The sequence below is a fragment of the Camelus bactrianus genome, chromosome 35 (assembly GCF_048773025.1).
Source record: "Camelus bactrianus isolate YW-2024 breed Bactrian camel chromosome 35, ASM4877302v1, whole genome shotgun sequence".
NCBI classification, from domain to species: domain Eukaryota; kingdom Metazoa; phylum Chordata; class Mammalia; order Artiodactyla; family Camelidae; genus Camelus; species Camelus bactrianus.
Genome location: NC_133573.1, coordinates 14,422,038 through 14,445,637, shown reverse-complemented (window position 1 = coordinate 14,445,637; position 23,600 = coordinate 14,422,038). Strand labels below are relative to the sequence as shown.

General features: G+C 42.2%; 1 protein-coding gene across 1 annotated transcript in view; it reads left to right on the top strand.

The window, feature by feature from the left end:
- LOC105071653 (kinesin-1 heavy chain) overlaps positions 1-22,806 on the top strand; it is a 46,778-nt gene extending 23,972 nt beyond the window's left edge. Inside the window, 3 exon segments of the mRNA XM_074358029.1 lie at positions 17,824-17,918; positions 18,335-18,459; positions 20,749-22,806. Of these exon segments, the coding sequence (XP_074214130.1) occupies positions 17,824-17,918; positions 18,335-18,445 (206 nt within the window). The 3' untranslated portion in view covers positions 18,446-18,459; positions 20,749-22,806.
- Positions 22,807-23,600: the final 794 nt, after the last annotated feature.

Below are 23,600 nucleotides of genomic sequence, written 5' to 3'. Positions count from 1 at the left end.
GGTGTTGTGTTTCCCTACATTTGTCACTTAATTCTAACAACACTTCAAGAGAGGTCCTATGACCCTCACTCTCCTCACAAAAGAATAGGTTCAGAGGAGCTAAAAGCTGGCCTCGGGTCATGTCACTTGTAAGTGACAGAGCTGGGGTTTGACGCCCTGTCTGCTGGACTCCAAAGTCTACACCATTTCCAACAATCCCGACTTGACCAAAAAACGTATTTATGTTTCTAGTGTTTATATCACTCGCCACCCGGATCTTTCCATTGCACATGCTTGAATTTGCAGAGCCATGAAGTCCCGTGTGCAGACGTTAATCTCATCCCACTGCCTTTTCCTCAGCTGGTGTGGAGGGTCCAAACAGAAAGCTGAAAAGCTGTCTGAACTAAAGGACTTTCCTAATACGAAGATCACCAGTTTATCCTCTTGCAGTAAAAGAAGATTTGTCACAGGATGAGGAGGAGGGCCACTGACAGCTCGGCCCCTACATGGGAGCTAACGTTGTTCCAGAAACTCTTGCTCTGGTTACTCTTCCATGTCTTTGGAATTTGAATGATTTTTAACCTGCTGGTGGAACTCTGTCTCAGGAAGGGGAGCCCCACCAACACATTCTTTGCCAGGATGTGATAACAGCAGAAGGAAAGCAGTGTTTAGATACTGACAACACTGCAATACTTAACATGGTTAGATTTGTCTGAGTCCAGCACTGAGGTCCAAGAAAAGATCATACAATTCCCAAATTTAATAGAAGCGTATGGACACACTTAATGGAAAGCAAGTATAGTTCTTTAAAATACCAACTCTCAGTAAAATTGTCATACTTTCAATTCCTAGATTAAACACTCATGAATTCATTCAAGCACAAATACAAGAGTGTTGTTTGCAGCATCGGTTTTGTGGGTGAGCTCATCAACCCCCATTTCCCTGCTGGGATATGAGCCTCACCAAGAGCTCACAGTACTGATGAGTGAAAAAGCTAAATTTTTGTATTCCAAGACAAAATTTTTTCATCTTTTCCTTAAAAATAACTTCAGCTGCCTTCATTGCTGTTGTTAATCTGGAGGTGATGAGTGTCCACTGAGAAAAGTTTAAAAAATACCAAACAATAGAGACAAATACAAAAATTGCACTAACATTTCTACCTACAAGTGACCACCCTTAATATTTCGGTGTCATCTTCCTAGCACTTGTACACTTTCAGCTTCTTTTTTTCAAAATTAAGATTATGCAGAGCACACTATTTTATTAGTAGCTTTTCCACTTAATCGGTTTTTCAGTTTCTTATGTTATTAAGTATTCCCTTCTAATATTAAAATAATCAATGGAAAATGGAGAAATAAAACAAAATGCTTTATTTTTATGATGTTCACATCATCCGTATAGAAACGAACCCTGTCTGAGGCAGCAGTCCCTAGATCCATCCATCCTGTACCCCATAATCTTGACCACAAGGCTCAAGTGAACTGAGATATGTCCCACCTCACCAGCCTCAGGGACAAGATGAGGTCAAATATCTCTTAATGATCTAATCAGATTTTTCTGAAAACCCATCACACCAGTTGAAATTTTTGTCCACCTCAGAGGTCTTTTCTCCTATTATAACTCAAAGAACCCCAAGAATGCTGCAGGCAGGCAGATCTGTCTTAGGTAACACTGCCTCAAGTCATGGAAAGCAGAAAGCTGTGATCAGTCAGGGATTAACATGTGCTGTAACAAACCCCAACATTCAGCAGCTGAAACCAGGTCAGTGTTATTTCTCCTTCACTCAGGAGTTCACATGTGTGTTCCTTGGGGGTCCAGTGGGGAGCAGCTGTATTCAGTCACCTCCCGAGGCGACACTGACATACAGCTAGCAGAAGGGGAAATGCGTTCAGGGAGAGAGTCTCATGGGCTTCCACCACAGTCCTTTGGCCAGGAGTCATGACATGGTCATACCTCACTGCCAGGCAGGCCAGGAAATGTGGTCTGACTGCCCAGAAAGGTGAGAACACACATTTTCACAAGCACAATCAGTCTCTGCCACCTTCTCCTCTTGGCACCAAATACTCATTTGTAGCCCTCTTCCTATGCCATAGACATACCCTCCCATCTCCCCCAAGAGCATCAGTGAAAAGCACCACCCAGCTACGGCATACAGCTCATCGTCCAGAACCTTGCCCTGATTCACAGTTTTCTCCCTCATATTTGAAGGGGGCTCTTCGTGGATGGGTGAGCTGTGGACTAAAATATAAAGGCTCTCACTTCGCTCGCTCCCTCCCTCCCATGTATACACTCAACTTCCAAGGATAGAGCAGAGACTCATCAACCACCATCAAAGCTCCCACTTGGAAATGGGAGGAATGACAGACACCTGCCAGTTACTGATTTGTAGCAAAGGTGAAATTCAGTGGGCAGGCCTTGTCAAGACACCAGCTAGCGCAGTGGAAGAAGTTGTCTGATTTACCTGGCCCTGACAGTTGGGAGGAACTACCTCGTCCCTTGCTTTCCACCTAAAGTGGGCACACGGGAGGACATCTTTCTTCAGAGGCTATAGCAATGACATGCATCGCTTCCTGCCTTGTCAATTTTGGCCAGCCAAGGGCTGATTTAAAGAACAAGGCTCTTTTTAGGCAAGGCTCTTGGTGTATTTGAATACATAATTTCCACAGAAAATGCAGCAAACTCCTGGTCTATTTCTTTCTCAAGATGTAATTCTCAAGATTCTTATTTACTTGCTTCCTTGTGTCCATGTCTTCTCCAACCCCACTCCCACTTAACAGGGGCCACTTCAATAATATGAAATAGTAATCTGATCTTCACAGATGGGTTGAGTCCCTCTGTTCAGCTAAGAAGTCTTAGGGCCTTTGTCTCTCAAACTCATTTTCTGCCTTATTTTCTGTTGTTGGAGTCCATAGGAAGCTGGCTTTTCAGTCCCTATTCTCCCTTTGGTATCATCAAAGCTTTACTGACGTTCGTCCTCAATGTCCAAACTCCCCTGACTATGATGTCTTCTTCACTCTAGTCTCACATAGACAAGCGCACTGGGGTAGGGCATCTTTCTGTAATGACGCTTTCATGCCTTTGGCCCAAATACTTGCAGCAACCACCATGTGCCAAGCCCTGGATGCAAAGATAAACACAACACAGTGCCTGACTCTGAGAGGTCCAGGAACACACCGTTCTCCTAAACACATGTACGAGGCTGGATGAGAGCACGGTGGAGGAAACACAGGTGCCTGGGAAGGTCAGGGAAGGTTTCCCGGAGGAAATGTCATCGAAGTTAAGTTGAAGACTGATTCAAGGTTTTCCAGAGGTTTGCAGACACAAAGGCTCTAACAGTCTAAACAAGCAGTCATACAAGGTAGTACCGGCTAATTATAGGCAGCTCGCTCGCTCGCTCGCTCTCTCTCTCTCTCTCAGCAACTGCTCGAAGCTCAGGATTAAGTACTGAGTGTCCACAAGTTATCCTCTGACAGGCAGGCTATGTCAGTTCCGATCAGTCGTGTCTAATATCTTGGAAGCTTGCTTTACCCCGCACTCTTTTGCACAGGCACCACTGGAGTTTACTGGAAAGTTCTAGGAGGGGGCATGGATGCTTATGTACCCTTGATGAATCAGTATCTTCCTCTCTCGGAAGGTCCTCCTGCTTCATCAAGCAGGCCATTTGAGGAAGGAAGCATATGCTATGGTGACATGGAAAGGGTGCCCACCTGGATCAGCAGAACCAACGCTGGCCATCAGTGATGGAGGTTAAGACCTCGTCACCTGCCCTCCCAGCTTCTTTCTTTGGCTCTAGCTCTCTCCACTCTTAATGGCACAAAAGTTGAGGAGGTCTCTCTTCTAGAATATTCTGCAAAATGCCCATTGCCTGGCAAATCATGTTGCCCTTTGAGTTAGCTCCAGCTCCCTCTCAATGGACGATCTTCCTCCCGTGTCGCTGTCCCTGCCCTGCTCCAGCAGTGAGAAGGGTGCTGGGCAGCTCTTTTGAAAGAGAAAAGCTCCTGCAGGTTCAGGACTATTTCTGTTTTTGCCAGAAGCACAGTTCTATCCCGAACACCCCCCCTTGCTAGCGTCAGCTGAGGCTTGATAACTAGGCCTTCACTTGTGGACGCTGCAAAAGCACACATCTCCCCCCGTGTACTTCTGCATAGTCTTTAATTGCCAGAGGGGAAAACAGGAGGGTTAATGCTCACCAGCATTACTGAAGCATTCTATTCATTCTTTGGTGGATCTGGATAAATTCTTAGAATGAAGTGAATTATTGAGCTGAAGTCAGGATCATTTGGGTCCAAAGGATACAGACTAAGTCACCTCAGGAAAAGGGAGACTTAATGACAGGCCCCAGATAGCAGGGACACAGGGACAGTCCCAGGTGGGGCAGGGATGAGGGCTTCCCTTATTTAACAAAATCGATGTCTGTTTCCTGACTCAAAGTTCTCAGGAGAGGAAATAGATCAGCCGTTCAATCCACCTTTGCCACCAGGTAACCAGATCATAGGTTTCACGCCAGCCAGAGGATGGCCTGTCCTGTTAGGTCTCCTTTCCTGGACAATTAGCTGTGACCAGGGAAGCGGTTCCCATAGGCACACAAGGGGAGTGGGTGAGGAGCCCCCCCAAATGTACCTAATACACCATGAGACTAGGGGCATCCATTAGGAGCTGTGTTTTAGACCCAGAGTGCCTGATTCTAACGTTGGCTCCGCCCTTTGCCAGTTGTTTGACCTTGAGCAAGTTACTTAATTCCTCAGTTTCCTTATCCTTAAAATAGGGCATATAAATGGCATGTTCTCATAGGACTGTTGTAAGGATTTTTTTTGTTGTACTTGTTTGTATTTTGGGGTTTTGTGGGGAAGGGTTGGTAATTAGGTTTGCTTATTTATATTTTTAATGGAGGTACTGGGGATCGAACCCAGGACCTCATGCATGCTAAGCATGCTCTCTACCACTGATCCATAACCTTCCTCTGTTGTAAGGATGAAATGAGACAAAGCAAAAAAAAAAAAAAGCCTTCAAATCTATAAGCGGCACACAGTGGACATTCAGTGGGTATTGCTAGGATCATATTTTCCTCCCAAACAAGTGCCCCTCCCTCAGTTTCCTGTTAAAGGCATCCTCTTTCTCCCGTACTACAGTCATATGTCAACCACCATGTCCCGTTCCTTCTTCCTTTGGTAAGTTTTATATTTTACTTGCTGATTCATCTATTTACCTGGCTTCCAGTTTTTGAACATCCATTTGCTACATAAAAATAGTTTTTCCTTCCCAGTCTTGCTGGCAGTCTCCATCATAAGCCCTTAATACCTCTCACGTGGCGTGCTGCAGGCAGGGTTCTAAGTGGTCTCCCTGACTCCGGCATCCCGCAGCCAGATTCACTTTGCTAACCTGCATTCTGATCCTGGTCCTCCCCCTCTGGACAGTTTTCAGTGTTTCCCTCTTGCTAATACACAGTTCACGTGTTAAAACTTGACGTTCAAAACACTCAACAGTTTGAATCTGACCTGCCTTGTAGCTTTGTTTGGCTCAGCGTCCCCACGATAGAATCACGCCCCATTAACTGGACTGTTCTTGTTTCGGGCTCCGTTGCAGCTCGTAGTGATAACACTTCCCTGCCCTTGTGCCCTTGCTTGGGCTGTTCCACGCACTGGAACTGCCGAACTCCCCGCTCCGTGGACAGGCAGCATCAGCACCACCTGGGAGCTTATTAGAGATCTCACACCCAAAACCTGCTGACCAGAACCTGCATTTTAACAACATCCTCAGATGATTCATATACATGCATTTTTCCTATGAGATATTTTACAAGATAAAATATCTTTAAATTTATTAATATCTTGTAAGTTGTATAGGTTAACCCTCTCCATCTCTCATCCTGTTAAAATTATACCCTTGCCCCAAAGCCTGGCTCAAATAATACTGCCTTCTCCGGACATTTTTAACTACTAGAGCTGAAAATAATTTATTCTCTGAATTCCCATTGCTGCTTTCTGAATTCTCTAAATTTCCCACAACTGAATTCTTTACACCTCCTTATGGTAATCAGCACTTTTTTTTTTAATGCATTGACAATTCTGTAATTACTTTTAAAAATTGAGATATAATCAACATAAAACATTACACTCATTTCAGGTGTACAACATGATTTGATATTTGTATGTATTGTGAAATGATCACCACAATAAGTAATTAACACTCATCACCACACATTAATATTTTTTCTTGTGATGAGAACTTTTAGGATCTACTCTTTTAGTAACTTTCAAATGTACACAGTACAGTATTACTAACTATAGTCCTGCTACAGCTCCAGGATTTATTTTAGAACAGAAGTTTGTACCTTTTGACCCCCATTACCCATTTTGCTCACCCCTCACCCTCTGGCAACTGCTAATCTGTTTTCTATATCTATGAGCTTGATTTCTTTTTTAATATTCCATATGTATGTGTATAAATATGTATATACATACACACACACAGACACATGCATATATGAGATCATACAACTTTTTTCTGTCTGACTTATTTAACATAATGCCCTCAAAATCCATCCATGTTGTCACAAATGGCAGAATTTCTTTCTTATGGCTGAACAATATTCCACTGTTATATATACCACAATTTCTTTATCCATCCGTCCATCGATAGACACTTAGGTTTCTTCCATGTCCTGGCTGTTGTAAATAATGCTGCAATGAACACAGAAGTGCATTTATTTTTGAGCTGGTGTTTTTGTTTCCTTCAGTTACATACTCAGAAGTACAATTGCTGGGTTATACGGTACTTCTAATTCTAATTTTTTGAGGAAACTTCATACCATTTTCCACAGTGGCTGCACCAATTTATATTTCCACCAGTAGCGCACAAGGGTTCCATTTTCTCCACATCCTCACCAACACTTCTAATTTGTTACTGTTATTTTTGTATTGTTATTTTTGATCATAGCCATTCTAACAGGTGTCAGGTGGTATCTCATTGTGGGTTTGATTTGCATTTCCCTGATAATTAGTGGTGCTGAGTACCTTTTATTGGACATGTTGGCCATCTGTATGTCTTTTTAGGAAAAATATCTAGTTAGACCCTCTGTCCATTTTAAAATTGGATTTTGGAGAGATGTCCAATTATATGAGTTCTTTGTATATTTTGGATATTAACTCGTTATGAGATATAAAATATCTTCTCCCATTCTTCATGTTGCCTTTTCATTTTGCTGATGGCTTCCTTTGCTGTGCAGAAGCTTTTAAGTTTTATGTAGTCCCATTTGTTTATTTTTGCTTTTGTTACCTTTGCTTTTGGTGTCAGATCCAAAAAATCATCACCAAGACTAGTATCAAGGAGCTTAAGGTTTCAGGTCTTACATCAAGTCTTTAATCCACTTTGAGCAAATGTTCATGTATGATACTAGATAGGGGTCTAGTTTTCCTAACATCATTTATTAAATTACTGTCCCTTCCCCATTGTACATTCTTGATTCTTTTAATTGACCATATATGTGTGGGTTTATTTCTAGGCTCTCTATTTTGGTCCACTGATCTGTTTATCTGTTTTTATGACAATGCATACTGTTTTGATTACTATAGTTTTGTAATATAGCTTGAAATTAGGGCTTATGATGCCTCCAGCTTTGTTCTTTTTCAAGATTGCTTTGGCTCTTCAGGGCTTTTTGTGGTTCTATACATATTTTAGGACTGTTTGTTTTATTTCTGTAAAAAACATCATTGGAACTTTGATCGGGACTGAATTTGTAGTTTGCTTCAGGTAGTATACATTTTAACAATATTAATGCTTCCAATCCATGAGCATGAATTTCTTCCCATTTATTTCAGTTTCTTCCATTAATGCCTTATAATTTTCAGTATACAGATCTTTCATCTCCTTTGTTAAATTATTGCTAAGTATTTTATTCTTTTTGATACAATTGTAAATGGGATTGTTTTCTTAATTCTCTGTTATTAGTGTATAGAAACTTAACTGATTTTGGCATATTTTGTATCCTTCAATGTTATTGAATTCATTTACTAGTTTTAACAGTTTTTTGGTGAAGTCTAGGATTTTCTATATATGTCATCTGCAAATAGTAACAGTTTTATTTTTTCTGTTCCAATTTTGGATGCCTTTTATTCGTTTTCTTACTCATTGCTCTGGCTAGAACTCTCAATACTATGTTGAATCAGAGTGGTAAGAGTGGACACTCTTGTCTTGTTCTCGATCTTAGAGGAAAAGCTTTTAGCTTTTTCACCGTTGAGTATATTAGCTGTGGACTTGTCATGTGTGGCCTGTGTTATATTGAGGTTTTCTCTCACCCACTTTGTTGTGAGCTTTTATCATAAATGGATGCTGAATTCTGTCAGATGCCTTTTCTGCATCATTTTGTTGATGTGGTGTATAGTGTTGATTTACAGATGTTGAACCATTCTTGCATTCCTAGAATAAGTCCCACTTGATCATAGTTTATGATCCTTTTAATGTGGTGTTGAATTTGGCTTGCAGATATTTGAGGATTTTTGCATCTATGTTTTACCAGGAATATTGGCTTGTACTTTTCTTGTGATGCCTTGTCTGGTTTTGGTATCAGGGTAATGCTGGCCTCGTAAAATGAGTTTCGGAGTGCTCCCCTCTCTTCTTTTTTAGGGGACGTGTTTGAGAAGTATTGGTATTAATTCTCTGAATGTTTGGTAGCAGTCACCAGTAAAGCCACCTGGTCCTGAGCTTTGTTTCCTTAGGAGGTGTTTGATTATTGATTCAATTTCCTCATTAGTAATCACTCTGCTCAGAATTTGTATTGTTTCATGATTCAGTCTTGGTAGGTTGTACATTTCTAGAAAGTTATCCATTTCCTCTAGATGGTCCAATTTGTTGGTGTAGCATTGTTCATAGTAGTTGCTTATGACTCTTTAAATTTGTGGTATCAGTTGTAATGTCTCCTCTTTCATTTCTGACTTTGTGTCCTCTTTTTGTTAGTAAATCTAGCTAAAGCTTTGTCAATTTTATCTTTTCAAAGACCCAGATCTTAGTTTCATTGATTTTTTTTCCCTATTGTGTTTTTATATCTATTTATTCTGCTCTGGTCTTTGTTGTTTCCTTCCATCTACTAACTTTGGGTTTTGCTTGCTCTTCTTTTCTAGTTCCTTAGGGTGTAAAGTTAGGTTGCTTTGAGATTTTTCATGGTTCTTGATGTAGGCATTTATCACTGTGAACTTCTTTCTTAGAACTGCTTTTCCTACATCCCATAAGGACATGGTGCATTTCCATTTTATTTGTCTCAAGGTTTTTATTTTTTCTTTCTTGACCCACTGGTTGGTCAGTAACATGTTTCATCTTCACATATTTGTGAATTTTCCGGTTTTCTTGTAATTGATATCTAGTTTCATAGCGTTATAGTAGAAAAGTGCTTGAAACAATTTCAATCTTCTTAACTTTATCAAGACTTGTGGCCTATCATGCAATGTATCCTGGAGAACACTCCTTGTGCACTTAAGAATGTATACCTTGTTTCTTTTGGGTGGATTGTTCTGTATCTAGCTCCTAAAGTAATCTGAACTAATGTGTCACTGAAAGCTGCTGTTTCCTTATTGACTTTTCATCTGAATGATCTATCCACTGATGTGAGTGGGACATTAAAGTTCCCTACTATTATATTGCTGTCTATGTCTCCCTTTAGGTCTGTTATTATATAAGTAGAAGGCAATATAATATTAGTAGGGGACTTTAAGAAATTTTTAATGAGCATTTTTTTCAAATACATACAAAAATAGAGAAATAAGCCTATATTTATGCATCATCCAACTCAAACAATGGTTAACAATTCACCTATTTCATCTATTTTTCTTATATAGCCACGATTTTCTGGAGTACTTAAAATTCCATAGTAAAGCATTGATACTGGTATTTTAGTAGGTATCTCCAGAAGATAAATTTTTTAAAAAACCTAGCTACAACACCCTTATCACAAAAAACCAAAAATTACAATTAGAAAAATCCTTAGTAAAATCTTTTTTCTTGTTCAAATTTCTCCATTGTCTGAGAAACATCTTTCTAGAGTTGTTTTGTTCAGGTCAGTATACAAGCACTGTCCACCCATTACAATTGGTTGATCTGTCTAATTTCCCATGTCATTTATTTGTTGAACAAACTCAGCCTAACATACATTTTTTAAAAATCACTCTGGATAAACAAATTGTGGCATATACCTACAATCAATATTATTCAATCTGAAACAGGAAGGAAATTCTGACACGTTAACATGGATGAACCTTGAGGATATTGGGCTAAGTGAAATAAGCCAGCCACGAAAGGACAAATGCACATATACCTCCACTTGTATGAGGTACATAGAGTTACCAATTCACTGAGAAGGAAAGGTGCTTTCCAGGGACTGGGGGGATGGGGAAGTGGGATGTTGTTTAAAGGGTATAGAGTTTCAATTCTGCAAGATGAAAGAGGCTGGAGATTTTTTGCACAAAGATGTGAACAGACTTAACACTACTGAAATGCACTTAAAAATGATCAAAATTGTAAAAAAAAAAAAAAATTTTTTTTTTTGCTTAGTTTTATGAAAGGGAGGTAATTAGGTTTATTTATTTATTTCTATTTGGAGGAGGTACTGGGGATTGAACCCAGGACCTCGTGCATGCTAAGCATGCACTCTACCACTTGAGCTATATCCTCCCCCTAAAATGGTAAAAAATTTTGTTATGTGTATTTTATCACAATTTAAAAAAATTTTTAATCACTGTTGTGTGGAGAACAGTTTGCAGACAAGAAAAATCAGAAGCAAGCTGACTAGCTGGGATGCTATTGCAGTGGTCTGGGTGAGGCAACAGTGGCTTGGATTAGAGTGACAGAGGTGGAGGTGGTTGAGAAGGAATCAGATTTGGGGACCATTTAAAAAGCAGAAACAGTAGTACCTGCTGGCAGATTGGATTCTGAGTGTAAAGGAATGGGAAAAATGTCAGACTCCCAGGACTCTAACCTGATCAACTGAGTGACAGGCAGTGCCACTGAGTGCTGTGAGGGATTCTGGGGGAGGAGCCAGCTGCCAGGTGGCAGGTTGATTGCACTGGACCTTTTCCATCAGGGAAAGGGCAACCAATCTCCTTGGAACAGGCACTCGTTCCGGATTTGGATTTGGTTTCCCTGGCTGTCATCATGCTGCTGCCAGCACGCTCTCTACGGACTTGCTGGATGACTTATACTCCACCATGTTCTCCTACACAATGTTACTTCTGACTAAGGAACTCATTTTTACAGAGAAAAAGCAGGCCATAAGCTAATGCCCATGAGATTCCTTAATCATATTATGTCTCCCAACTCCAGAAGCAGGTAGCTCGGTAGAACAGAGGCATGGTCTGTTGGCAGCCAGCCCCCATGCCAGCTGGAGAAACACCATGCAGGGATTCAACATATGCTCTCTCCAGCATTGCTGTTTCTCCCTTAGGAATACTCCCAAAATACACTTGGCCAGGAACCCAAGGGGTGGAAATAGTGGTAGTTAAAATGACACCTACTGACTTACCCAAAATTATTTACCTCCTTTACTCAAAGATTCTGTTTGGGAGATTTTGGTACCTGGAGGAGAAATGCTTTCACCTGGAGACAGTCTTCCAAAAATGACCAACTGGGCTATCCTGTTAGCCAGGCCAATGAACTTTAAGCCAGATTTGATTTTATGTAGAAAAGTAAAGAGATGGGATTTTCTGACACTTAAGTATCAAGGACACTTATTATATATAACCTACGTTTCCAGGTCCCAGCATCTTGCATTGATACCCAGAAGTCCTGGAAACATCGCCTTCCATGGACTGTGTGCTGTCCTGCCCTTCCCTCCCGGCTCCTCACTGCAGTCTGTTACCTAAAGCCCACAGGCTGCCCGCTGCCCTTGCATGAGATCACCAGTATCCCTGCCAACTGCCCTTTTAATACCTCCGGGTACCAGGGAGGTGCTGGGATCCACCCACGCACACTGTCACCTGGGCCACTGGCAACACTGCACATCCCTGTGGGTCTCCCAGAGTCTCTGTCCAAAGCAGACACTTCCGGGGAGGGGGGTGTATAGCTCAGTAGTACGGCACGTGCTTAGCATGCACAAGGCTCTGGGTTCAATCCCCAGTGCCTCCACTGAAATAAATAAACCTAATTATCTGCCCCTTCCCCCAAAAAATAGCAAAAAAAAAAAAAGCAGACACTTCTGTTTTCTTTGTTTCCTGCCCACAAACAGCAATCAAAACTTAGGAACTAGCACCAATTTCATTCCCATAGAGCCAAGCCTCTCCACCCATCACACTCCAAATCAAGACAAACATCACTCCCCAAAATGCACAAGGCACCTCGCCAAATCAGAACACCTTCCATCACTTTCCAGGGAATGGTGACTTCCCGGTTTAAGTTCACAGGTATTCCTTTTGTTAGGAAAGGGTCTGTTCTAGTAAATTTCCTAAAATTGAATGGATACCAATTACTAAGGCCTTAAACTCAAGTGTATAAGAAATGCAAATTTTTTATCACAATGATTTTTTTGGTCTGACGGTCACTGTCCACCACCACTCCTCATTCTGCAGGGTGGCAAACGTGAAATCTTGGCCAGTTCAGATCATGATTTCTCAATAGTTCAGGCTCCCTGCCTGCCTTTCCTGGGGCTGCATCTGAATTCTGGCAGTTGAGGGGAGGGGTGAGGCTTGGAATCTGCGGTAGGAGAAGCCTGATCCCAGAGGCCTCTGTGCTGGGGCGTCCTCAGTCCTCGGGGTGTCCTGGCTGGATTACAGAGCCCTCTCGCGGGCCTCTGCTCTTCTGCTGCACGCACACTGCTCTCAGCCACACGGAGGAGCTTGGCTGTACCTGTCCTTGCGGGGACACTGAGACAGCCCCAGGGACCATCCAGGGCATCTTCCCTTCACTGCTCCCAAGCCACCCTTCATGGGGGCTCTCAAGGCTGCTGCCTCCCTTCTCAATCTCCTCACTTACTTGGCAGTGATCATGAGCGAGTTTGGAGTCACTGCCTTTCCTCAAAGGGCACATTGGCTGCAAGTGGCTTCCTCAGCCCGGAGCCCAGCCGAGCCACCTCCCCTCCCCAGTTCCCTCTGGGCCTCCGCGGGCAGGTGCGGCAGGGAAAGTGGGCAGGCTGCCCCGGGGCCCCCACCCTTCTCAGGGTCCCTTCCAATTCGCAGACATCCTCATACCCACTTTGGATACTACGTGACAGTCCACCACCCCGTGTTCCGTTTGCCACTAAACAAAATCAGGAGAAGCAGAGAAGGCATTGGTTCTTCCGGAAACTTTTAGGGGTTGTCTCAACACAAAAAGGAAAACCTCCTCCCCTTTGGGATGGGGAATGCTGTCTCCCTCTGGCGTTGGGAACTGGGATCCTCCTTCAGAGCACAGCTTGTCTGCAGTGGCTTCAGGAATTAATTCATGGCAGGCCGGTTAAGGGGATGCCAGTTTGCCGGCAGCCCAGGGTCCTCCACCTGGGTGGTCGGATGGGGAACCAGGAGCTACAAGATACCAAAGTCCAGATCACCTCAGAATTCACAGAAGAGCCTTTAAATGCTTTTTTTTCTTCTGATGCCAGCAAAAACTTTTTGTGTGTGTTTGTGGGGGTGGGGGTTGCTTTGTTTTATTTATTTATTTTTAATTGAAGTATAGCCCATTTACAGTGTTGTGTTAATTTCTGGTGTACAGCATAGCAATTCATTTATACGTATATAAATAAATATATTTCTTGTCATATTCTTTTTCATTATTGGCCATTATAAGGTATTGAATACAGTCCCCTGCACTATACAGTAGGACTTCGTTGTTTATCTTTATATATAATAGTTCATACCTGCAAATCCCCAACTCCCAGTTTATCCCTCCCAACCCCTTTGCCCGCTGGTAACCATAAGTTTGTTTTCTATGTCTGTGAGTCTGTCTCTGTTTTGTAAATAAGTTCATTTGTATCTTGTTTTTCTCTCCTACACAACAGTGTAGGAGGGTTCCCTTTTCTCCACAACCTCTCCAGCATTTATCCTTTCTGGACTTTTTAATGATGGCCATTGTGACCAGTGTGAGGTGATACCTGATTGTAGTTTTAATTTGTAAATCCTCTTTAAAAAAAAAAAAATGGAGGTACTGGGGATTGAACCCAGGACCTGGTACATGCTGAGCATGCACTCTACACTGAGCTCTACCCATCCTTCCACCCCTAGGTTTCTTTTTGCCAGCTATTTTGAAGAGACTCAGAAACTCTAGAATTTTTTTTAAAACATGCATTTTCTCCCCAGCCCACTAATAGTTCTAAACGAACAATTTTCTGAGAAGTTCACCTCACTTCCGCACACCAGTTTCCTCATGTCCTAGGGTAACTGGTCTCAAATTCCATTCTAGGGTTTGTCATCAGTCTGTAGGGCCAATATATGCTTTGACCTTAGACAGTCGTTTAATTTTCTCTGCACCTCAATTTTCTGCTGTAAAATAGGGCAAATTGGATCTATAAAATCACAGGTAAAGCCCTTGGAACAGAGCTTGGTACATAGTAAGCCATCAATAAATATTCCTAGCATCATTATGACTATTATAAACCCCACATGAACCCCAGCATGCAGCAGGGCTGAGTCTCAGGCCATAGCTCAGATATGCAAAAGATGTAACTTGCTTTATTTTTCCCCAAGTCTACTGAGTTTCTATTTTGTGTGCCCATTGCACTGGGTGGCAGAAACTTCATTCCAACTAATTCCAGGTAAACTCACATAATTTCGAGTCTTCCTCTTTCTAGGGTGTGCCTCTCTCCGGGGCCTTTGCCAGGTTCTAATGGTCTGGCATCTGGCCAGCTGTTGGCTGAGGTCATCCTAGACGGTCCCAGGCCAGCAACCCATCGAGGTCCCTGCAGTGGAACTGCCTCCCCAGGGAGCCCAGCTTAGATCCAGGTCTACTGCCTGGGGAGAGGCATAGCAGAGAACCCCTCTAAGAGAAGTCAGCTTCCTTTATGAGTTCAGGGGGAGGCTATGTTTTCAGATTCCTATACCACATGTTTCTCATTAGTGGCAATTTATTTTTTACCCAATGCCCTTTACCAAAGCCAACCAGGAGACATCCATTCTATATCCCAGGGAAGGGTCATTACATCAGAGAAGCAGAGGAAATACATCTTGGAGGCTCGAACATCTGAGCTTTTCAGAATCAAAAGCCTGGCCTTGAAAGAGTCACAGCATCGGGTTTATGCCAAGAACACCAGGTTGGATAGAATAGGGGGTGATGGTGAAAGTCAGGTTTTCCAAGCTGAACTGAGATACCGAATCTCTAAGTTAGAGAGAAGGAAAAAGGAGAGCTAGAAAGGAAACAGGTAAATTAGATTCTGGGTGTAGGGGTGGCCGACCATATCGGTTAACCCAAACTGGGACACTTTAGAAAGACAAAGTGCTAGGAATAACTAGGCTGGGACCACAGGCACAAACCAGGACTGTCCCAGGCAAACGGGCACAGAAGGACATATGTTCACTCTACGTAGGGTCCCTCTCCCCACTCCTAGCCCAAGACCAAGTGGAGAGACCATGGATATGTTGGGGAATCAGAGGAGAACTCCCAGGGCTCCCCAGCTGGCGTGATTCAGCGGGATGTCTGCAAAGTACGACTCACAAAGGGGTGGAATAAGCCTGATGCAATTCCCCGCACGCCTACCTGTCAAGGAAGCACAGCCAAGTGTTTTCTCTGCCCCGAGAAGTCAGTAGCAGTTGAGAAAGAGCCAGGCCTGGAGAGGACACAGGGCAGACACATGCAGAAGACGAGCGCCCTGCAGGGGGCCCACAAGGGCAGAGGACCAGCACCCCTCTGTCTTCTAGTATGAGCAGTGCTGGGGTGGGGAAGGGGACCCCCTCAAAGCCACACACGTGCTGGATGGGGATCCCCTCCTATGACTGAGACTTCGCTTTGAGTGCCAGATAGTGGGGGGACCTGATTTAGAAGTGAAGTGGTTATGAATGCTGGGGCATAATCTTGCACATCCGAGATGCTGACCAGAGATGCACTTCACGATGAAACAGAAGAGCTGAATCAGTTTCGGGTTCTTGCAACTTTTAAGTAAAAGTCCCTCGTTTTTCAAAGACTGCCTTGTGTCTAGTCTTCCAGGGCATCCCACTGTATAGACATACCCTCCCCCCCCCTTTAAAATGCTTTAGGTTTTATATTGTTCTGAAGTGGAAAAATCCTCATCAGTTTTACAAAGTAAAACATAGACCAATATATACACTATGATATCACTTATGGAAACACACGTGTACACACGCTCCCCAAATCTATACGTAAGAACCTCTATTTAAGGGGAGAGGGTATAGCTCAAGTGGTAGAGCGCATGCTTAGCATGCCTGAGGTCCTGGGTTCAATCCCCACTACCTCCTCTAAAAATAATAAATAAACAAATAAACCTAATTACCTGTCCCCTGCCAGAAAAAAAAAAAAAAAAAAAAGGAAGAAGGAAAAAGAACCTCTCTTTGTACGCAGCTGGCAATAAAGATCTGGAAAGATATTTGCCAAATTGAAAACAACAGTTACCTCTGAGGCAAGGACTCCAATTAGGAGACTGAAAGTTAAGGTAGACATTTTCACTTTATAGGTATTGTTCAAAAAAGTTTTTTTAAACAGCAAGAATATATTCAAGTATCCCTTGTGTTATCTATTTTTAAAAATTGTCCCCTTGTAGCAGCCAGGAAACAGATGGTACAAATTAAGATAATTTGAGGAGAGTTTAATTAAGGGACAGTTATAAAAGTATGGGTAGGGTTCAGGAGAACCACTTAGGGGAGTAATGTTACCACCCAAAACCCAAAGGGATGAGAGAGAGGGAGCTATGAGAACCCAGGAGAGAGTTACATTCTGAGGTTTCCTGGGGGAGCGCTTAGGATGCAGCCCATCTGAGGAGTTAGGAATTCAATTCTCCACCTTCCCTCCAGTCATGTGCTGGAGGTCCGCCTTGGCCAGATCCAGTAGGAAGCCAGAGAACAAAGGAACCTGATGTAGTTCATACAGCGAGGCTCCTGGGGCAGAGAGCTGAGAGCCAAGGCGTAGAGGGTGGATTTGAAGGAGTGAAAGGAAGGTAACATTATGGCTACTTGAGAAATTGCTAGTAGTCAGGTGACAATGGCAAATATGAAAGTCAAACACTGAGGTGGAGGTACCTCTGATTAACTGAAGATTGCAGAAAAGGGAACAGTTAAGAGTTGAGTATCTCAAATTTGAGGCTCCTCTTGGGTATTAGAAAAAGATCTTTGATAGGAAAATATTGGTTGTTAAACAGTGCTGGCATAATTAATCACTTGAAAAAACTAAAAAATTGGAACCCCCTGCTTCAAACTATGTGCAAAAATAAGTTTCAGATGTATTAAAGGTCAACATATAAGCATGGAAACACTACGGGAAAACTTAGGAGAAGATAGAAGCTTTGTGTGGGAGAGGCCAAAAAAGAAGAGACCGACGTATTTGATGACACAGCAATCAGACACTTACCTAAAGCGAGAAAAACCATTAACAAAGTCATAAGACAATACACCATGAGGTACATGGACAGGTATAATAACTACTGTTTTAATATGCAAAGGGCTCCCCTCACTGATTAAAAAAAAAGGACAAGTCATTAAAAGTTCAGATGTGTATAAATTTCACACTTCAGGGCAAGACAAGAAAAACCTAAACATAAAACAATTTTCCTTTGCCCTCTGGCCTCCTCTTTCCCCGCGTTCTCCTTGGTACCACGCACTGTGTGTCTGCATTCTGCATCGACCACACCTCCTCCTCAGCAGAAAGACCTTCTCAACCATAAAGAGTGATGTTCTCCCAGCATCAGCCAGACAAATCCTTAAAGATAACATTCCTTCTCCACCTTGTTAGGAGTCACGATGACCATCACTTCGTGCTTACAGATCTGGATCACGGAAACTGTCAATAAAGTGCCATCTAACGTGCAGCCCTGTGTCTCAAAAAATGTACGTAACTGTGTTTTGACTTTGAATGGGCAGAACAGTTCTCGCAGGTTTCTGGGGGGTTGTTCCCAGGTTACAGTCCTCAAATTTGGCTCAAGTAAAAATTTCCATTTCTTTCATAGATTTATTAATTTTTCCTTGACATATGCCTGAATAAATGTCACCTCACCCCCTTTCTGATCTGAATTCTGAACAAATTAAGATATACTACAAAGAGTAGGGCAGACTGGAGCCAAATACCACCTTTAGGATGGAGTAGTGGCTTACGGAGAAGGCATGGTCTGCGTGAGAGTAAAATGTCCTCCTAACACCGACGTGAGACTCCCACACCACGCGGATCTGTCACAGCAGCGCTGCCCCAGGAGGGAAGGGACGAGATGAGCAGGGACCATCTGAACTCCCCTCATTTTCTCAGACAGGTCATGTGGGCAGAGAAGAGCAGGGGGAGAGAGGAGAGAAGGTCCACCCCCCTCACCTGGACTGGACCACCCAGAGCGGGTGCCTTCTCTGCTAACAACCCCTGTGAATAAGAAAGTTACATTAGGTGAGAGGAAGATACCAAAGGAAGGGAGGGAGGAAGAAGGGGAATGGAGATCAGGGGAGGAAGAGGAGGAACCTCCCCAGTGTATGTATTCATGTGGTGGAAACGATAACATGGAAGCTTCCTCACAGGGGAAGACTGAAACCTGGAGGGCGAGAGCACTCACTTTCTCTTCACAAATTAGCATATTGTTCAATTTGTTCTCTGCAGAATGGCTGTGATTTTTTAAGAATCTCAGGAAGTGCAGAAGCTGTAGAGTTCCTGTACTGGAAAAGGGGGAGTGTTACTTTTGTCAAAGGCCAATGGCGTGGAGAGATCAAGTGCAGAAGAATGGAACCTTGACTTTCCCCTAGGAGGTTCTTAGATGTTGGCATTAACAAGGGCAGCTGGGGGCCTGATGTGGCCCCGAGTCTGGTTGGGGTGATGGGAGGTGATGTAGGTAGTAAATGAACATGGCGCTTTCAAAGAACTGGCAGCGGAAAAGGAAAGATGATGACCTGGCAGCTGGAGAGAAACAAGGCGTTGGGGACAGATTTTGTTCTATGACAGGAGAGATGTGGTCCATTTATCTGCAGTGGAGAAGGTGACAACACAGAGGGAGGGAGAAGGTTCCATGGGCAAGGTCTAGATGAGACGGACAGGGAGAAATCTTGGCTTCTAAAGGAGGTGGGAAGGAAGCCAGGTGAGTGCAGGTACAGGTAAGCACGTGAGTGAGAAGGGAAGACAGTTTCTGGTCAGTTGGAAGGTGGGGTCATCTCGTGATCAAGAGGTGGGGGAAATGAGAGAGTTCAGGATTCAGAATAAGAGCAGACAGTCCGACTCGAGCTGGAGACTTCATTTCTCCACTTTGGTAGAACCAGTGCAAAACGTGTGTGTCTTACTGATAGGAGTGGTGGGGGTCCAGAACCCATGGAAGAAGATGATTCACCTGGAATCTAGTCTGAAGAGAAAAAGAAAAAAGCCTCTTCCTGTATAGCGCACTATACTATTGTAGTAACTGCCCATTTTCCACCACCAGCCCCCATTAAAGTGTGAAGAATCACCTCCATCCTCAGAGAGTAGGGACGAGGTGGCATGTGGTAATTATTTGGTAAATAACTGTCCACTGAACAAGGGGTAAAAAAGAAGTGTTAAAAAAATAGATCTTCTCAATAAGAAAGAAGAAACACAATGGGATTCAATTTAATGAGAGTCAACAAATATGGGCATCTCGGGGAGAGGGTGTAGCTCATGCGGTAGAGCGCATGCTTAGCATGCACAAGGTCCTGGGTTCAACCCTCAGTACCTCCTCTAAAAATAAATAAACCTAATTACCTCCCCCCACCAAAAAACAAGCAAAAACAACAAACAAACAAACAAACAAAACCAAATATGGGCATCTCTTTTCTATACTGGAGGCGCCAGGCAAACCACAGCATACAAGCAGATGAAGTCCTGACCCTACAGAGCCTGGATGGAGCAATAAAGCGGCGAACATGAGGCTGTGATCAGAGGTTGATGTATGAAACTTAAGTTTTGGAGGTGGGGCTGCTTTAGGACAACTCTGTCCAACTATCTCTTGATTAATGATCAGAACTGCCAGACCCAGATGAGGACAAGAAGAAAGTTCCAGCCTGAGGTTATGGCAGGGAGAAGAGTATAGAGCAGGCAGGGGCAGGGAGGAGGAATGCCAGAGGTGCAGGTGGGAAAACAATGCAGCATATAATGACTAAAAGCATAAGTTTCGATTCAGACCTGGATTTAAAGTCTGACTCTTCGTCTAAGACAGAAGTAAGTTAATCTCCAAGACAGTATTTCTCAGCTGAGGGTAATTTTGCCCCCTAGGGAGTATTTGGCAATGTCTGGAGATATTTCTGATTGTCCCAACACTGTGGGAGGAGAGTGGGATGCTACTGACATCCAGTGGGTTAAGGTCAGGGCTGCTGCTCACCAGCCTACAGTGCACAGGACAGCCCAGAACAAGAATTATCTGGTGCCGAATACTAATAATGCCAAGGATGAGAACCGCTGCTTCAAGACTTAACTGTAGTGGGGAGGGTATAGCTCAGTGGTAGAGTGCATGCCTAGCATGCACGAAGTCCTGGGTTCAATCCCCAGCACCTCCATCAAAAAATAAATAAGTAAGTAAACCTAATTACCTCCCCCTAACCTCCAAAAAAAAAAAAACTTATCTGTAAAACTGTCTTAGTGATACCATGCTTTTCTTGTGAGAATTAAATGATTTAATGTATATCAAATACCTGTGTTATTGGATTAGAATATTTAATGTATATCAAATACTTGTGTTACCAGATCAGAATACCCAGACGCTGAGACATGGAGGTTTGCAGCAAAGAGAGGATTAGTCACAAGACAGACGAATCTTGGAGCCACCTCGCTGAAGGCAACGGGATTGGAAATAGGTGTGATAATCCACATTCTGCTCAGGCATAACTCAGCCACTGGCCTCTGAACTTTTAAAAGGTCTTCCAGTGGAAACTCACGCATGCCCACTTGAAGGATCAGTGGTCCTATCCAGTCTTTACAGGCTCAGATCACACCAGACACAGCTGATACCAAGTTCCTAGAAAACAACTCGAGCAAACATCTTATTGTTTAAGCTATGTCCTGCTTGAAGGACATGCAAGTCTTTTGCAGTAACAATTAAAATGACTTTGATTTGGTTACAGGTGAAATGGATTTAACCAGTGACTATCCATGGTTTCATCTGCCATACAGCATATATTAAGAATGAGAATAAGAAAAAAATGAGGAGGAACACTAAAATGGAGAGGGGAAGACGCTGAAGACAAGTTTCCCATTGCGATTTTGGATCAAGCATTCATTTGCAGGGCATGGAAAGCCATCTTTTGCATTGATTACTGATCATAATATGACCCAGCACTGGATTTGCTGTAGATCTGAAGTAAAACCCTGCAGGAGCAAACTGGTATCAGCTAAGACCCCAAAACCATCAGTGTTGAGAAGGTTCACCCCCATGAGAAGAAAGAGGAAACATTTTCAGGGTTGTAATTGGAAGAGTTGCAGGGTTTAGGGGAGGCCAGTTTTACCTGAATCCAACAAAATGGTGTAGTCTGTATTTAATATTGGAATTGGGAGAAGAGGAGTTGCCTCTAGTTTTTTTTTTTTTTTTCTCTTCTTTCACTTTTACAGTTGCAAAATATTATCAACTCAAATCTGAGAGGAAAAAAAACTGAAAGTATTTGTTGACCAAATCAAAGTGCTTCAATTTTTATTTAAATTTGTGTCTTTTAAATCTTTATGTAAATCATTCTATGATCTTTATAGGGTAAAAAAAAATTGTGACAAAAAGAAAAAACACATAATCCAATCAATCAAAAATAATTATAATTTCCTTATCAAGCATTCCTTCAGGTATTTTCTGTGCATACATAGCATTATGTACACCTTTTAAATAAAATCAGATCATCTCAATCAAAAACTTTGTAACAGTTTTTAAATTTAATATTACATCTTAAATAGTTTTCAGTATCTTTGTTTCATCTGTATTAGCTTGTCAAAATATAAAGTTTTTTTTCTGAATTATGAAAAGAATAACCACTAAATGTAAAAGAAATACAAGCAATATGGAAGCATATAGAAAAAAGGAAATTGGCATAAACACCTAAAGAACAGAAAGTTCAGAGGTAGGATGGGCTCAGCAGTGTCATGAAGACACTAGAGTCACATGTGAATCATTGAAGTTAGAACACTCCCTCATACCATACACAAAAATAACCTCAAAATGGCTTGAAGATTTAAACATAAGACAAGACACTATAAACCTCTTAGAAGGAAACATAGGCAAAACATTTTCTGACATAAATCTTAGCAATGTTCTCCTAGGGTAGTCTACCCAGGCAATAGATATAAAAGCCAAAATAAACATACAAGATCTAATTAAACTTATAAGCTTTTGCACAGCAAAGGAAACTATAAACAAAACGAGAAGACAACCTACAGAATTGGAGAAAATATTTGCAAATGATATGATTGACAAGGGTTTAATTTCCAGAATATGAAACAGATCATACAACTCAGTAACAACAACAAAACAAAACAAAACAAAAAAAAAAACAAACCCAATCCAAAAATGGGCAGAAGACCTAAACAAACATTTCTCCAGTGAAGACATACAAGTGGCCAATAGGCAAATGAAAAAATGTTCAATATCGTTAATTATCAGAGATCAAATCAAAACTACACTGAGGTATCACCTCATACCAGTCAGAATGGCCATCATTAAAAAGTGCACAAATGACAAATTTTGGAGAGGGTGTAGAGAAAAGGGAACCCTTCTACACTGTTGGTGGGAATGTAGTTTGGTGCAGCCATTATGGAAAACAATACGGAGATTCCTCAAAAAACTAAAAGTAGACTTACCATATGATCCAGCAATCCCATCCCTGGGCATATTTCCAGAGGAAAATCTAATTTGAAAAAAATACATGCACCCAAACATTCAGAGCAGCACTATTTATAATAGCCACGACGTGGAAACAACCTAAATGTCCATCAACAGATGACTGGATAAAGAAGTTGTGGTCTATTTATACAATGGAATACTACTCAGTGACAATAAAGAATAAAATAATGCCAGTTGCAGCAACTTAGATGGACCTGGAGATTGTCATACTAAGTGAAGTAAGCCAGAAAGAGAAAGAAAAATACTATATGATATCACTTACATGTAAAATCTATACAAATGCCACAAATGAACGTATTTACAGAACAGAAACAGATTTACAGACATAGAAACAAACTATGGTTACCAGGGTGGGAAAGGGCCTTGGAGGGATACACTGGGAGTTGGGGATACTAATTACTATATATATATAGAACAGATAAACAAGGTCCTACTGTATAGCACAGGGAACTATATTCAATACCTTGTCATAGCCGATAATGAAAAAATATGAAAAGGAATATATACGAACAACTGAATCACTATGCTGTACACCAAAAATTAACACATTTCAATTTAAAAAAAAAAAAAAGAAAAGACACCAGAGGCTTTCTGTTTGTCGCCTCTACTCTGCTGTTTACTGGCTTCATCTACAAGCTTGTTCTCCTCATAGTCACTAGACGGCTGCCAGTGGCAACCAAGGCTATGTGGTCCCTTCTTTATGTCCCCCTGCCATGGA